This window comes from Mycteria americana, chromosome 15 (assembly GCF_035582795.1).
Source record: "Mycteria americana isolate JAX WOST 10 ecotype Jacksonville Zoo and Gardens chromosome 15, USCA_MyAme_1.0, whole genome shotgun sequence".
NCBI classification, from domain to species: Eukaryota; Metazoa; Chordata; class Aves; order Ciconiiformes; family Ciconiidae; genus Mycteria; species Mycteria americana.
In genome coordinates this window covers 3054020-3068758 of record NC_134379.1, presented here as the reverse complement: position 1 = coordinate 3068758, position 14739 = coordinate 3054020, and the positions used below count along the sequence as shown (strand labels likewise).

The window sequence follows — 14739 nt, the reverse complement described above, 5'->3', positions numbered from 1 at the left end:
TCAGTATCTCCCCTGGGGAAAGGGAAGGAAACTTGGACATATATTTCAAGTATTAGAAGTTGGTCGTGAAGCCAATGACCATATCCCAGGCAGTGAGTCATCACGTCTGTTACTCCAGACTGGTCACAGAATTTGCTTTCTTGCCTGTAAGGAATGTAGGGGATGTGTTCAGGAAAGGGCCGTGCAGGGGCAAGATGCACATCTGGAGGAGGCCAGGGTTCATCAGTCCTGGTGCTCAGGACTTGAGCAGCTTTCTGTGGAATATAATAGTGGTTCAGTGGTTGTAAGGTCAAAGGAATTACCTGATATGAATCAGACGTTGTGGTATAAGATGTGGCTTTTATAGCCCTTGTTAGGGACAAAAGATTATGCATTTGCTTGTAAATGGTCTTTTGTTCTGAAAGCATAGGGGCTTACCTTTAACTCTTGGCAATGGAATTTGTGCTCGTTGACAGCATCCATCTTGTCTACAATATTTGGATTTATTGTTACAACTTCTGTTACATTATGTTAAAAAACCTCTGGCTTTTTTTATAGTGGACTATAGCAAAATATGCTCCAAGATTTAATGGCTTTCAACAGCAAGACTCACAGGAGCTTCTGGCTTTTCTTTTGGATGGTCTTCATGAGGATTTGAACAGAGTTCATGATAAGCCATATGTTGAACTGAAAGACAGTGATGGTCGACCCGACTGGGAAGTAGCAGCAGAGGTATGGGTTAAACTTTTTGAGTTTGGGATTTGTTTGCTGTTTTTTGGTTTGGTGGTTTTTTTTTTTGTTTTTTTTTTTTTTTTACAGTGCTAAGCTGCTAAGTTGTTGATGAGACTGTCTGTGGCAATACTCTTTCAGGACTGTACCGTCTTTTGGAACTTGTTAGATCTGTGATTTAAGGAGTCAATTTCACCTTTGAACTGAAAATGAGTTTTAAGTATTATAATAAAGGTATAAAGATGATACTTCACAATCATTTTGAACAACTCAGAATTATGGGGTATCAAAATTTTTCAAGACACCTGATGATCCTTTCAGAAATACTTTAAATGATGTCATACCTTAATCATTGTGTTAATTGAAATAACTTTTCTTTACTCATGTTGAAACTAAATAGTTCCAATTTATTAGAAATTGGTAAACAACTTCTGTGTAAATAATTTGACTTCCACAGGCCAATGAAACTTTGGAGGCCTTGCAGAATATCCTCCTTCCTGTAGTTCAAGCACGTAGTCTTCAGTTTCTAACTTTGTATTGTTTTTTTTGTACATCATTTTAGGCCTGGGAAAACCATCTGAGAAGAAACAGATCCATTGTTGTAGATTTATTTCATGGGCAGCTGAAGTCACAAGTAAAATGTAAAACTTGTGGACATATAAGTGTTAGATTTGACCCTTTTAATTTTTTATCCTTGCCTTTGCCAATGGATAGCTACATGCACCTAGAAATTACAGGTGAGTAGTGGTGTTTAACTCCCTATAAACTCATCATTGCTAAAATAAAAATCATATGTAGAACAGCTATAAAACATCCAAATTTTGTTTGTGTTAGCACTTATGCTTAAAAATAGTATAACCATTTTAATATAATAGAATGTAAGAATTTTCACTGGAATACAGTTAAACTAAAATAAAACCTTTAAAAACGGAGCATAGATGGCCCATTTTCAGTCTTGACTAAAGGACTTAATGCAGAAACGTGTAAAATGGAGATTCTGAGAACTTTCCTTCTGTTCACTGTGTTGTGGAGGTTGTCCTAAATCTGCCTAGAGCAAAAAGGAAGGGCTGGCGGGAGCGTACAAAGAAAAAATGCTTTATGGGTCATGAACTATACTATGAAGAACCCATGTATTGTTGGAAAAGACGCAAAAGGAAAGATTATAAAAAGGTGAAATAAATTTTGAAACCATTTTCTACTGCCTATGCAGCAAGGGGTTTTCTGATATTTGTCTGCGGACCTTGAAAATTGGCTGATAAGAAAAAAATAATCATATCTTGAAGTGGAGAAAAAATACTTTCTAATAAATAAGTAGCTGTAATGTATTATTCTCATTAAAACTTTCCTGGTTTACTGACTAGTGTGTGTCTTTTCCCCTTTAAAGTAATTAAATTAGATGGTACTACCCCTGTTCGATATGGCCTGAGATTGAACATGGATGAAAAGTATACAGGTTTGAAAAAACAGTTAAGTGAACTCTGCGGGCTAAAACCAGAACAGATTCTACTTGCGGAAGTGCATAGCTCCAATATAAAGGTAAGAAGAAAAAAAAATTAATCATTGATGCAACATACTTTTGGTATTTTTGTTTGTTATTTGTGTATATCGGCATACTTCTTCATTGTTTTTGACATTTTGCTTACGAGAACTGTGAAATAATTTAACTAGAAGTGTGATTAAAAAGTCAGCTTAGTTATATCTCTATATGAACTTTTATTTCGTTCTTAAACGGTAATTTGGCTTGCTTTAAATAGATTGAAAATTAAAGTAAACTGAACCAAAATAAACCACTTGTAAACAAAATTAATAGCGATGTAGAGCTTGCAGAAGTTTAATTGAATTAATTACTAATGATATTTTTAGGAAAAAAAGGATAAAATCATCTTGAGGTAATAAATCTCAAGTTAGAGTGCTGTGATGAGTTTAAACACTGTCAAGATGTTGGAGGCATAAGTAATGACTGGCTTAGTTCTATACAGTGTGTATGTATATATATAATTTTTTTTGCTGTCATGGAATAGGATTAAAAGTGCTTGAAACTAGGTGCTCTCAGTCTGTATAGAGAACCATTAATAACTCTCAGGTGTTGCTGCAGAGATCTGCAAAGGGGTGTGCATGTTGGCTTCCTTTTTTCCTTCTAGAAAGGTGTAAGAAAGCAGATGGGAGGGGAGAGATGAGCTGATAGATACACTGTTTTCAAAAGAACAAAACATGTTCAGAGTCACAGATGGAAGTATATACATGTCTGACTAACTTTCCCTTTTTTGCTGAAGAACTTTCCTCAAGACAACCAGAAAGTCCGGTTATCAGTGAGTGGGTTTTTGTGTGCATTTGAAATACCAATTCCAGGATCCCCTACATCAGCATCAAGTCCTGTGCAGACAGGTAAAAGAAAACATTTATTTTCCTGTTCATTTAAAATCCACAGTGCTTAGGTACTGGAGATATTCAGGAGAAAACCTTACTTCTTAGTAATAAGTAAACAGTGAGGATTAAAAAAAGACAGATAAATTAGAGTTCTGATCCACAAAGAAGCTGTGAGCAGTCTCAGTATCTACTGACGGTCTGTGATCCTTTTTAGGATCATGCCCAGGATAGCAGCCTGAAGATCGCTACATACTTATTTTAGTTAAAGACACAAGAAACAAGCAAAATATTTTATTACTTGTGGATTGGCTCTAAGGCAGGACATGTAAAAAATTGGAAGCATGGTGTTAGGTTTTGGTTTTATTGTTTGTGGTTTCATATATGGGTTGTAAACACCTCTTATTCTTTGCTCTTGCACGCTCTGGTTTTGCAAAGTTGTAGGCAAATAAAAGGTTAGATGTTGGTCTTAAGGAGAGTAGAAGCTATTTCATTAAATGTGTTGAACAGAATGGAAAAGGATAAAAATCTTGTCATCAGTCCTGGTTACTGTAGGTAACTGAGAATGTAAATGTCTTTCTGCAGATGTCTCAACTGGACCATCAGCTAATGGAGCACCCAACATAATGATGAATGGGGGCCTTCCTAAACCAGCCCTAATTCCAAACGGAATGCCAAATACTGTAGTGCCATGTGGAACAGAGCGTAACCTTGCCAACTGGACTCTCAACGGGCATGTGCCCTTGCTTTCTGATAGTCCATGTACAGGGTATATAATTGCAGTCCACAGAAAAATGGTTAGTAGATTTTGCATTTGTTATAAATTGTTCACATAACACACTTTGAGAGAAGGTCAGTGAGGATTTTTTTAATGTCTGTATGATAAATTAATCTTTATTTCATAAGAAGAGGGGGCATGAGTACCTTTCCCTCTTAAGTGAGTGCCAAGTTCTACAGAAACATGACTCGTGTAAATTTAAATCGTAATGTCTAATGTTGGTGTATTTTTCTTTCCTTAGTACTGGCATGCTTCCCAGTTCTTTAATGCTGAGATGCATACTTGGGTGTTTGCTGACTCCCTGATTAAACGTTCCAGATTCTTTGAGGAGAAAAAAACCTAATTAGAGGAGCTACTAGAAATGCATTTCTTTCCCATTATGTGGAAAAGCCTTATTTCTCATATGGAAAAGTGAAGATACATAGTACATTCCTGGGTCATTCTGTTAGCATGAACTACTCTTTGTAAAAGCATCTGTAGTTAAGTTGAACTCTAAATGTCAAAGCTGGATGCCTGAACACCTCAAATAGCCACACGTTCTGTGTGTGCTGCATCCAGACTTTAGAGTCTGTTGATGTTTAGAGCCTGGTGGATGTGGGCCAGGATACTGTGTGTTTGTGTGAGGCTTTTTTGCTTTATTCTCTCAAGTAGTGGCCCCTAACCACTGTTATCACTGTTACCTTGATGCAAATTTTGCAGAATCTCTTAGGTGATTGGTATAATGCTTTTGAGCCATTACAAGCTTCTAGTTATACAGCTTAAAAACCAATAAAAGTCATTTGTGGAAGCTATTCCAGGAATCCACGCTTGTCATTGTCAAAAATCGTATCAATGGAAAGGGTTAATTGTGTAAAACTTATGCACGGTGGTAGCTGTTTGCTGTTCCTCAATGTCATTAAGTCAGTGTGTTAAATCTTTCCTATAAATGGGAGATGTAGCATGAAAGTTAGTTTGTCTGCTTGGAATAAGTCGCGTACAAGTCTGTAGTGCCTCCTTTAGAAGTAAAGGTTTTCTTTCTCTAGCAAACATAAGCTTGCCTAGTGTAAAGGTCATTTTGGGACAGGTATTAGCATCGTTAGGTGCATGTCTGCATTACAATATTACTATGTGGTGGGAAAAGTAAGAAATACGCATCATATGAAATATAAAATATTGTACATGGTTGAAATACAGATTTATGTTGATGTGGTCTAATGCCTAAATAACATTGCCATAATATAATGAAATACAGAAAAGTTTTCAAGTCAATGATCAAAATTTACAGTGTTTAATATTGGAAAATAGTGCTGAAATGGAGTACTTTTAATAGAATTAGTGGTTTATTTTAATTGCCAAAGCCTGAAATAACTAACAAGGTCAGCATTCTAGTAATTATGGTAATGTGAGTTAATGCATACTTATATCTGAGTCATTCTTTTATTTCACATACGCAGATGCGGACAGAATTATATTTTCTTTCATCTCAGAAGAATCGTCCTAGTCTCTTTGGAATGCCACTAATTGTTCCTTGCACAGTTCATACACGGAAAAAAGACCTGTATGACGCAGTGTGGATTCAGGTTTCCAGGCTTGCTAGCCCTCTCCCGCCTCAGGAAGCTAGTAATCATGCACAAGACTGGTGAGCTGGGCATCTCAGTCTTTGGCTTGAATGATGTAATACAGTGGTGTAGACTTGCTTACAAGATTTAAAACTGTATTCGTTCTTCATCTTTATCAGTTTTGACTTTTTGTAATACCTCTGTTGAATGAACAAATGTTTTTAATGTATAATTAAGCTTTAAATGTCAGCAACTTTAGGAACAATTGTGTGCGCTTTTGCCCCAGATGCTTTCTGCCTGCAGATTCCATTTAGTGGGTTATTTCTGTAAGAAGTCATTTTGGAGTCCTGCAATTTAATAATGGCAATAATTAAAAATAACTTTTAATCCTCTTTAATACAGTTAAATGTAGTATACCTTCTAGCTGCACTTAAAGGTTGACTTCACACAAATTGGTTGGTTCAGTATCATCCAGTGATTGATAATTCATTATATCTGACAAATTTAGGCCATGTAAAGGCCGGTCTTGTTTTAATAGCTTAATCTAATCAAAATTGTAATTTTGAGAGGGGTTTTTTTTGGTGGGTTTTTTTAAAGTAAGCATAGGAAGCATAGTGTAGGAAGGTAATTGGCAGTCTGAATGAGTGCTCATGTTTCATGTTGCGTTCTCTTCTGTTTCAGTGATGATAGTATGGGATATCAGTATCCATTCACCCTAAGGGTAGTTCAGAAGGATGGAAATTCTTGTGCTTGGTGTCCATGGTACAGGTAAATTACCCTTTTTAGATTTAAGGAAGGGGAATAACTCCAGCAGAAATTTAATTTATGGTAACGGGTTTTTGATATGTTTCAGACTTCAGAGGTAATATCAAACTATAAGAATCTAGAATCTAATTTAACCAAAACCCTCACATGGCAGACTTTCACTGTAGAATAGCTTTTATGGCTTGGAGAGCTGAAAGCTCTGCTGACACAGAAAATTTAAATTAGGAGACAGACATGAGGTTATTGAAAACCTCTTAACCCCCTTACAGTATTCTGTGTGCATGTGTGTATATATGCAGGCACATATGTGTACATATTTGGATGATTTGGGGGGGCATTCATACAAACCCAAACTTTTAGATGTAAATCATTTACCCTTGCTAATTTCTGTGCTGTTTGAAGAGTAAGAACTGAAATGGATAATAAGAAATTCACCCTGGAAACACGCTTGGAATTTTCCCTAAACAAAGACATGCTAATGAAAATTTCAGACCCTTGCTGGAAGGTATTCAGACCATATACTCATTTAAAAAAAAAGTCTCTTACAGCTAGATAAATAAAGTACATTAGCTATCATGTTGTAAAATATTTATGGAGACAAAACATTGTAGTTTTTTGGTGTCATAGGTAGGCTTGGTCAGCATTATACGGGGGTAGATGGTTGAGCTCACCCAACTGCTTCAACTTCTCATCTCTATTAAAGTTTTATAGTAAAACAGCAAACTGGCACTCGTTGTTTTATAAAAATGCGTCTCTCTTACACTGAAGGCAAGGCCTGAAACTTTGGGGGTGCATATGTTACAAAATAAGGAGCAGAATGGGAGTGTGAAGTCATGTAAAACTTATTATTGGACAGTTTATTTACCACATCTAACTTTTTGGTTTAGATTTTGCCGTGGCTGTAAAATTGAGTGCACAGAAGATAGAGCTTGTGTTGGGAACGCTTACATTGCGGTAGACTGGGATCCAACAGCACTCCATCTGCGCTACCAGACGTCGCAAGAACGGGTAAAATTTCAATGCAAACCCTTTGTTGTTTGTTAATAGCTCTGAAGCATAAGCCATTTTACCATGGGTTTTTTTTGTTTGGTGTTTTTTTTGGGTTGTTCCCCCTCCCTCCCCCCCAATTGATGTTTCTTTTGTCCATAAAGTCAAGTAATTGTTGAACAGTACATTCTGGATACATTAATGTATAGGCATGTAAGAGGTCTAACATGAAGAATGTGGAAGGGAAGCTTTTAAGAAACCACAGCAGTGTATTTTCTGTCTGTTGTGAGTTGCTTTTGATCTAGCCTCCAGAATCTATTACAAAATATGTTAATTTGATAACATTTTCTCAGCACCCCAGTCCTATAAACAGTTATGCATGTGAGTAAATCTATGTCCTCATTGAGTCAACAAAACATCTAAAGGTAAGCCTGTAGCTGAGTTAATGTAGAATAGCTGTTCAAACTTGTGAGTTGAATCTATAAATGTGTGCTTTATGGATAATTTTGTAAGCAGAACCCAAGAATAAGGACAGTGCATTATTTGTCTGCCTTCATAATTGAAATAAAATTTCTGCTGAAACTTAGTGCACCTAGTTTTTATCTTTAATCTTAAATAACTATATGATATTATTTGTATGATACTTAGAATAGAGCCTTCCTCTGAGCAGTTTGTATATGTTTCCAAGTCAGATACAGTTTTATCTCACTTTAGATTGTAGAAGAACATGAAAGTGTTGAACAAAGCCGACGAGCTCAAGCAGAGCCCATCAGTCTGGATAGTTGTCTTAGAGCCTTCACCAGTGAGGAAGAACTGGGGGAGGATGAGATGTACTACTGTTCCAAATGCAAGACCCATTGTTTGGCCACCAAAAAACTGGATCTTTGGAGACTTCCCCCTATTTTGGTATGATCTTGTGTAATTTTCCTCTACAGCATCAAAACCAAAGTACATTGATCACAAAATTGAATTGCTAGGTATGTCTCCTTGTTCTGAATAAGAAGATTTGCTTTTTTTCACAGTCTCAGGAGGGGCATTGACTTTGTTTCATGCATTTCAGTAATGCAGGCAAATAAAAAACCCTCAAATCCTGTTTTGAATCTTTTTAGCTGATACATTGCAGGAAATGGTGGCGTTTTGCATTCAGTGTCATCTGTTCTGACATAGAATTTGCGCTTAGGCAGTCTTTCCAGTAACATAGAATCACAGAATCCTATAGGTTGGAAAAGACCTTTAAGATCATCGAGTCCAACCGTAAACCTAACACTATCAAGACCACCACTACACCATGTCCCTAAGCACCTCATCCAAACGGCTTTTAAACACTTCCAGGGATGGCGACTCAACCCCTTCCCTGGGCAGCCTGTTCCAGTGCTTGACAACCCTTTCAGTGAAGTAAAATTTCCTAATATCCAGCCTAAACCTCCCCTGGCGCAACTTGAGGCCATTTCCTCTCGTCCTATCACTTGTTACCTGGGAGAAGAGACCGACCCCACCTCGCTACACCCTCCTTTCAGGCAGTTGTAGAGAGCGATGAGGTCTCCCCTCAGCCTCCTTTTCTCCAGGCTGAACAACCCCAGGTCCCTCAGCCGCTCCCCATCAGCCTTGTGCTCCAGACCCTTCCCCAGCTCCGTTGCCCTTCTCTGGACACGCTCCAGCCCCTCAATGTCTCTCTTGTAGTGAGGGGCCCAACACTGAACACAGGATTCGAGGTGCAGCCTCACCAGTGCTGAGTACAGAGGCACGATCACTGCCCCAGTCCTGCTGGCCACGCTATTTTTGATACAAGCCAGGATGCCATTGGCTTTCTTGGCCACCTGGGCACGCTGCCGGCTCATATTCAGGCGGCTGTCAACCAACACCCCCAGGTCCTTCTCTGCCAGGCAGCTTTCCAGCCACTCTTCCCCAAGCCTGCAGCGTTGCATGGGGTTGCTGTGGCCCAAGTGCAGGACCTTGCACTTACGATCTTAACATGATCTTTCGTCTAGTTGTGTAACACCTGCATTTGTTGCTTTCCAAATTTGGTAGGTTATTCAAAACATACAGTGCAGATCACTGAATTGAAGCAACCTTTTCCATCATTTCACCATGAAAATATTAGTTCCATATTTTACAGCTTGATCCCAAAATCCAAATTTTCACACTACCGCATTGTTACTGTTTTTTATTAGGATATGATAAAATGTGTGTGGTTTGGGTAAAATTATTTTTAAACAGTGGAATTACTCACTGTGATGTAATTGTTCTCCTTTAATTTTCTCTAACTTGTTTCTCCTTAGATCATTCACCTGAAAAGATTTCAGTTTGTAAATGGCCGCTGGATAAAATCTCAGAAAATTGTTAAATTTCCCAGAGAAAATTTTGACCCAAGTGCCTTTTTGGTACAAAGGGATCCAAGTCATTTTCAAAGAAAGCAGCTAACGCTCCAGGTTGACAGCCTTCCTGAACCACGGACTCTCCAAGGGGAGTCTAGAAAAATAGATCTGCAGATCACTTACACACCAGGAGAAGGAGATACACTGAACAGGAGTCCATCCTCCCTTAACACTACTGTCTTGAATAATATCAAAGGTAGGTAATAATTAGGGAAAATTCCAGTCAATACTGATATTTGGAGGGGGGGACAAATTACATTATGAACCAAATTTTAATGTTTCTTTGGCCAAAACACTACACTTAATTTGAAACACTTATTTCTGCTGCTGTTTGCCCTGGAAAGCTTGGTGAAACTTTACCATAAAAAATTAAAAAGAAAAAAAAGTTACTCCCTGACAACAGATATTGGCACTGTCTGCTTGTGTAAGTGGGCTGGATTAAGAGTGAGGAATGTGCTCCTGCATAAAAGAGTTAAATTTCAGTTTATAGGTGTATGTATGTGTGTGTGCAAAGATAGTTTTGCTTTTATATACTGCTCATTAGTTGTAGTGAAACGGTGTTTTTAATGTTTGGCTATTCAAAAAAACACTTTAAAAAAATCTGGACTATGTGTTTACTTATCTTAGTAGTCCACATGTTTTCTGTTTCAGCATCTCCATCTTTGGGGAGGAAAAGTGGAACCAGCTGTCCTTCAAGTAAAAACAGTAGCCCAAATAGTAGCCCAAGGACTTTAGGAAGAGGTAAAGGGCGTCTGCGGCTACCACAACTGGGTAAAAACAAACTGTCAAGTAGCAAAGAAAATTTGGATGCAAGTAAAGAGAATGGTACTGACCAGGAACAGAGATTTACTTCTGATCAAGGTGATGCTCTTACTAGAGGGCAGATTTTGGGTGGTAGCCAGAGTGACCTATATACTGCTCAGGACAGTGAGATGACTCTAGCTAATGGATACATCTGTGAGCAGAATGCATATAGTAATGGCAGTATCAACGGTCAAATTGATAACCACAGCGAGGACGATATTACAGATGACCAAAGAGAAGAAGTATGTGTTAACCCTATTTACAATCTATATGCAATTTCGGTAAGTTGACTTTTTTTTATGCAAGTAAACTATCTTTATGTGGCATGTTTTGACTAAATGCATTTACTCTATTGTTTTCATTACAAAAAGTAGGGATCTGTTGAGAAGGAGAACAAAGTAGAGCTATTGTCAGCAAAATAAATTTGCCATAAAACCGAGTACAACTGAAAAGTATATCTCTGCATAATGTTTTGTCACTCACTTAAAGATCATGAATTTGTGAACCATTTATTCTGTGAATTCTGAGATTTGATGTTTGATCCAGAATTTATTTTCTTCTTTGTTTTCTTCAGTGCCATTCAGGAATTATGGGAGGGGGTCATTATGTCACTTATGCCAAAAACCCGAACAACAAGTGGTACTGCTACAATGACAGTAGCTGTAAGGTAAATCATTTATTTTTGTAGCTAATAATTCTTGTCTTGCTTACCTAGTGCCCCAGAAATTTACATCTTGTGAGAACTGTTCTTTTAAATCATGAGCATCTCAAAAGTCGCATTGGATAAATATTAAAATTGTTAACTGAAATTGTACCAGAGATTTATTTTTTTTCAATTTAACATATGTTCATCAGCTGCTATCATGGTTAAGGAAAGGTGCTTATTTCATACAAAGATGGAAAAATTACTAAAAGTGGAAGTCCAAGAATATTTTTTTCATGATCCTAGCAGTTTTGTATTCAAGAGTTTTAATAGAAATTCGACATTTCTAAGTATTTGCATTTATCACTGTAAAATTTGTCATACTTTTCAAGCAAATAATGGAGCCTGATAACTGTAATAAGGGAGACAGAAAATGGGGTGGTTCTTGTTGTAAACAGCCTGTTAAAAATACTGTTTCTAGGGCAATTGCATGTATTTTAAGTTCAGTGACAGTAACACAATTGTCCCGTTGTGTATTTCAGAACATGTTTTTCTCTTTTGCAGGAATTGCATCCCGATGAAATCGACACCGACTCTGCCTACATTCTTTTCTACGAGCAGCAGGGGGTAGACTATGCACAATTTCTGCCAAAGATAGACGGCAAAAAGATGGCAGACACAAGCAGCATGGATGAAGATTTTGAGTCAGATTATAAGAAGTACTGTGTTTTACAGTAAGCAGATGATCTTCTGTGGACTGTTTTGAGAATGTGAGGGATAACATCCTGAAACTTACATTTGGCAAAAATGTTATTGAAACAGATAACCTAAGTGTAGTTATTGTACCCTGTGATCTGAAAGCACAAAAAGAAAACCCTAATCCAATAGCAGTTAATATAAAGATAGTATTGTTTTGTTCTGTTATCTCACTACATGCTCTAAACATTTCTGATGTTAGACATCAGGCTGAGACTGCCATTGGCCTTTAAATAAAATGGTTTGAGAAAAGCCAACTAGGACCAAATAAGAGCTAAATTAAATAGTCCAAATAAGAGCTAAACAAAGTAGTGTAGAGTTTACCAACTGTTCTAACAAACCCCTAAGGCGCTCTCTAGGTTTAAGGTAATGGGGAAAAAAAATTTGTAGTGTTGTCTTTGGACAACATGATATTGCTACCTCCTTTCTCCTGCAGTTTTATTGCATTTTATTGGCAAAACAGGGAAAGCAAGAGAATGAAAGTGCACAAATTTAAAGAATGAACATCAAGAGTAGGAGACGTTTCCAGTTTTGCCGCCACTAGTGTGTGTCAGTTGCTTTCTTTCTGTATGTTGGGAGCACAACCAAATCATAATTTGAGAAGAGATTAATTTCTACACTTGAATGGTTTATTATAATTGTGTTTTCTCCACGTGTTGGCTGTGCAGATCAACATGTTTCAGGAATGGCTTTTCTGCCTGAAGGGTGCTATCTCAAACTTTTGAGATGCCTCAAGAAGAAGCTTCAGGTTGAAGAGAGTAGTTGTGATTACACGCATGGTGTCTTAAAATGTGCACATTGCACAAAATGTTCCCAGCTTTTGGAAGGAAAGATGCAGCTTACGTTTCATGACTGGTGTTGCTTTTAAATTTGCACTTTTAAAAATTCGTATACTTAAATTCAAAAGCATAGTTTGTTTTTGTTGTTGTAAGGGCTCTGGAGTGAATGGCTGTGAATTATCCACTGTGTATTTCAAACAAATAAGAAGCTGTGGCTGTCAGGTAGCTATCGTAGCATTCATGGATGGTTTTATAAATTGGTTTCATAATTTAATGGAGTTTCTTTTTTTGAAAATTTGGTTTTCAAATTTTCTTTTTTGCAACAGATTATGCATATACTCGCAATTAAACCAGAATTGCTTTCCGTGCCCTTGCAACATGCTCTTTTACGTCAACGGGCTTATTGCATGAAGGAAGGCATGACTGAGTCTTAGCAGAGACTGGAAAAAAGAGGGTTATTTTTTTGAGTAGGCATTTCTTTAAACATTTTCAGTGTTAAATTGTTTGCATATCTGAATGAAGATAAGAGTTTCACTCTTTGGGCCTTTTGTTCTTCAGCTGAGTCTAAGCAGCTTACTAATTTTGTCGTATGTCATCTTCCAAATTCTTTAGATTTTGTATGTTCACTAACAAAATTGATACTTACACGGTTGATCTCTGAAATAAATGTTTGGATTCATTTTAATGTGTTTTACAAGAATGCCAAACCTACCAGTAAGTTTATAATTTTCAGAAAGATCCGAGTTTTATCCATTTAAGAAATTATATCAGCTGGTCTTGCTGTCTTTACTCAGGCAAAAACCTCCTTGCCTTTGTTGGAGGTCATGCGTCTTTGAGGACAGCCGATCGGTTCCAAAATGAGTATTGTCTTACATGTAAAGTGTTGCTCCCTATCCTATATGGCCTTTTATCCTTAAAGTGGTCTAAACATTGAGACTGAAGAAAAGCAAACACGACTTGTGAATTTCTAGGTTAGAAGCTTTTTCAATACCCGTTTGTCTACTCCTCCCTACACAAACTCCATGAAAAGTGAAAGATTTTCAACTGATTTACTTTAAAATGTTTTATTTAAGCAGGTAGCACAATCTACTAATGTTATTTGATCTTCTGTGTTTGTTACATTGGTTGTAATTAATTTTTTTAAATTAAATTAATTCATGAATTAGTAGTAAATTTATTAAGTTAACTATTAACTACATTCACTTTGTAAATTATTGTATAAAACTTATTGACAATGCACTGACTTTAGAAAGATGTTAATGTACATAAATACCTTGTAAATAAAATAGTGTTGATGTACTGGAATATGAGCTGTATTAAAAAAAAGGTATCGGTAATTGTATATGGAGTGAACATGTTTATCTGTAACTATATTATTCAAACAAATTAAATACTGTGGATGCAGATGAAGTGTCACTTCTTGTCAGATAATTTTTAGTAGCTGGTTTCCTGCTTTGAAGTTTCTGTGCTGTTTTCATTAAGCTCAAATGGATTTGGAACGTGTGAGTAAGCATACAGCAATTCTTTGCAGTTTGTCCAGCATAGCACTTAGTTCTAAGTACCAAGGTATTTCAGCTCTTCTAAGTTTTGTTTTGAGGTTATTTTAGTCTTCCTTTTAAGAGCATTCTGTTCAGTTTTTTAGAAGTAGTCCATTTAATCCTATTTAAAATGTGTGCTTGTGTACATGAGGGAGAGTGAGACTTTTCTTTCTTACAAATAAGTCTGAAGAACTAGTGCACTGAACCACATTAATTCAGCGGTTCTCACGTTTTGCCGTGGTGTAATTCCGATAGATCTGAAGTGAGATCAGTGATGACTTAGAAGCACAGTGGCTGCATGTGGGATCCCTTCTTACCTGCCCTTGAGAATCCTTCTGCAGGTTATTAAAGTGGGGAAAAAAAATTAAATGTCTTTTTAAATATTTAATTGCTTCATTTTTGTATGTGTACTCCGACAATTAAAACTCAAGCTGTAATAATTTTATTCCAGGTTCTCATGCTGTGGTAAATAAGGCTCCTTTTGAATTTAACAGAAAAGTAGGTAAAAAAAGGCTTTGCTTCACAATGTTCCAGAAAAAATGGGATTATAAGAAAATCATGCAACGATTTCCATCATTGGAGGGTTTGATAGGAAGTTACGAGACAAATCTTTTAATGGCACGCGCTGAATTTTTGCTTTCAGCTGGACCTGGGGCAGTGCAACGGTGCTCACAGCCACGCGGCGGCAGCGCTGCCCGCCTCGG

The 14739-nt window shown here is 37.1% G+C and overlaps 1 protein-coding gene across 7 annotated transcripts in view; it reads left to right on the top strand.

The window, feature by feature from the left end:
• The window catches only part of USP32 (ubiquitin specific peptidase 32), an 82998-nt gene extending 68922 nt beyond the window's left edge, over positions 1–14076 (top strand). For 3 of the 7 annotated variants that reach the window (XM_075517811.1, XM_075517806.1, XM_075517804.1), the window contains exons 22-34: positions 538–711; positions 1271–1445; positions 2093–2244; positions 2982–3093; positions 3658–3869; positions 5284–5468; positions 6070–6156; positions 7041–7161; positions 7855–8046; positions 9420–9711; positions 10146–10600; positions 10894–10986; positions 11527–14076. In XM_075517811.1, coding sequence (XP_075373926.1) covers positions 538–711; positions 1271–1445; positions 2093–2244; positions 2982–3093; positions 3658–3869; positions 5284–5468; positions 6070–6156; positions 7041–7161; positions 7855–8046; positions 9420–9711; positions 10146–10600; positions 10894–10986; positions 11527–11700 — 2424 coding nt within the window. In that variant the 3' untranslated portion in view covers positions 11701–14076. The remainder of the gene's footprint in view (positions 1–537; positions 712–1270; positions 1446–2092; positions 2245–2981; positions 3094–3657; positions 3870–5283; positions 5469–6069; positions 6157–7040; positions 7162–7854; positions 8047–9419; positions 9712–10145; positions 10601–10893; positions 10987–11526) is intronic. The other 4 variants (XM_075517807.1, XM_075517805.1, XM_075517809.1 and 1 more) reach the window with 2 other exon arrangements.
• The last annotated feature ends 663 nt before the right edge of the window (positions 14077–14739 follow it).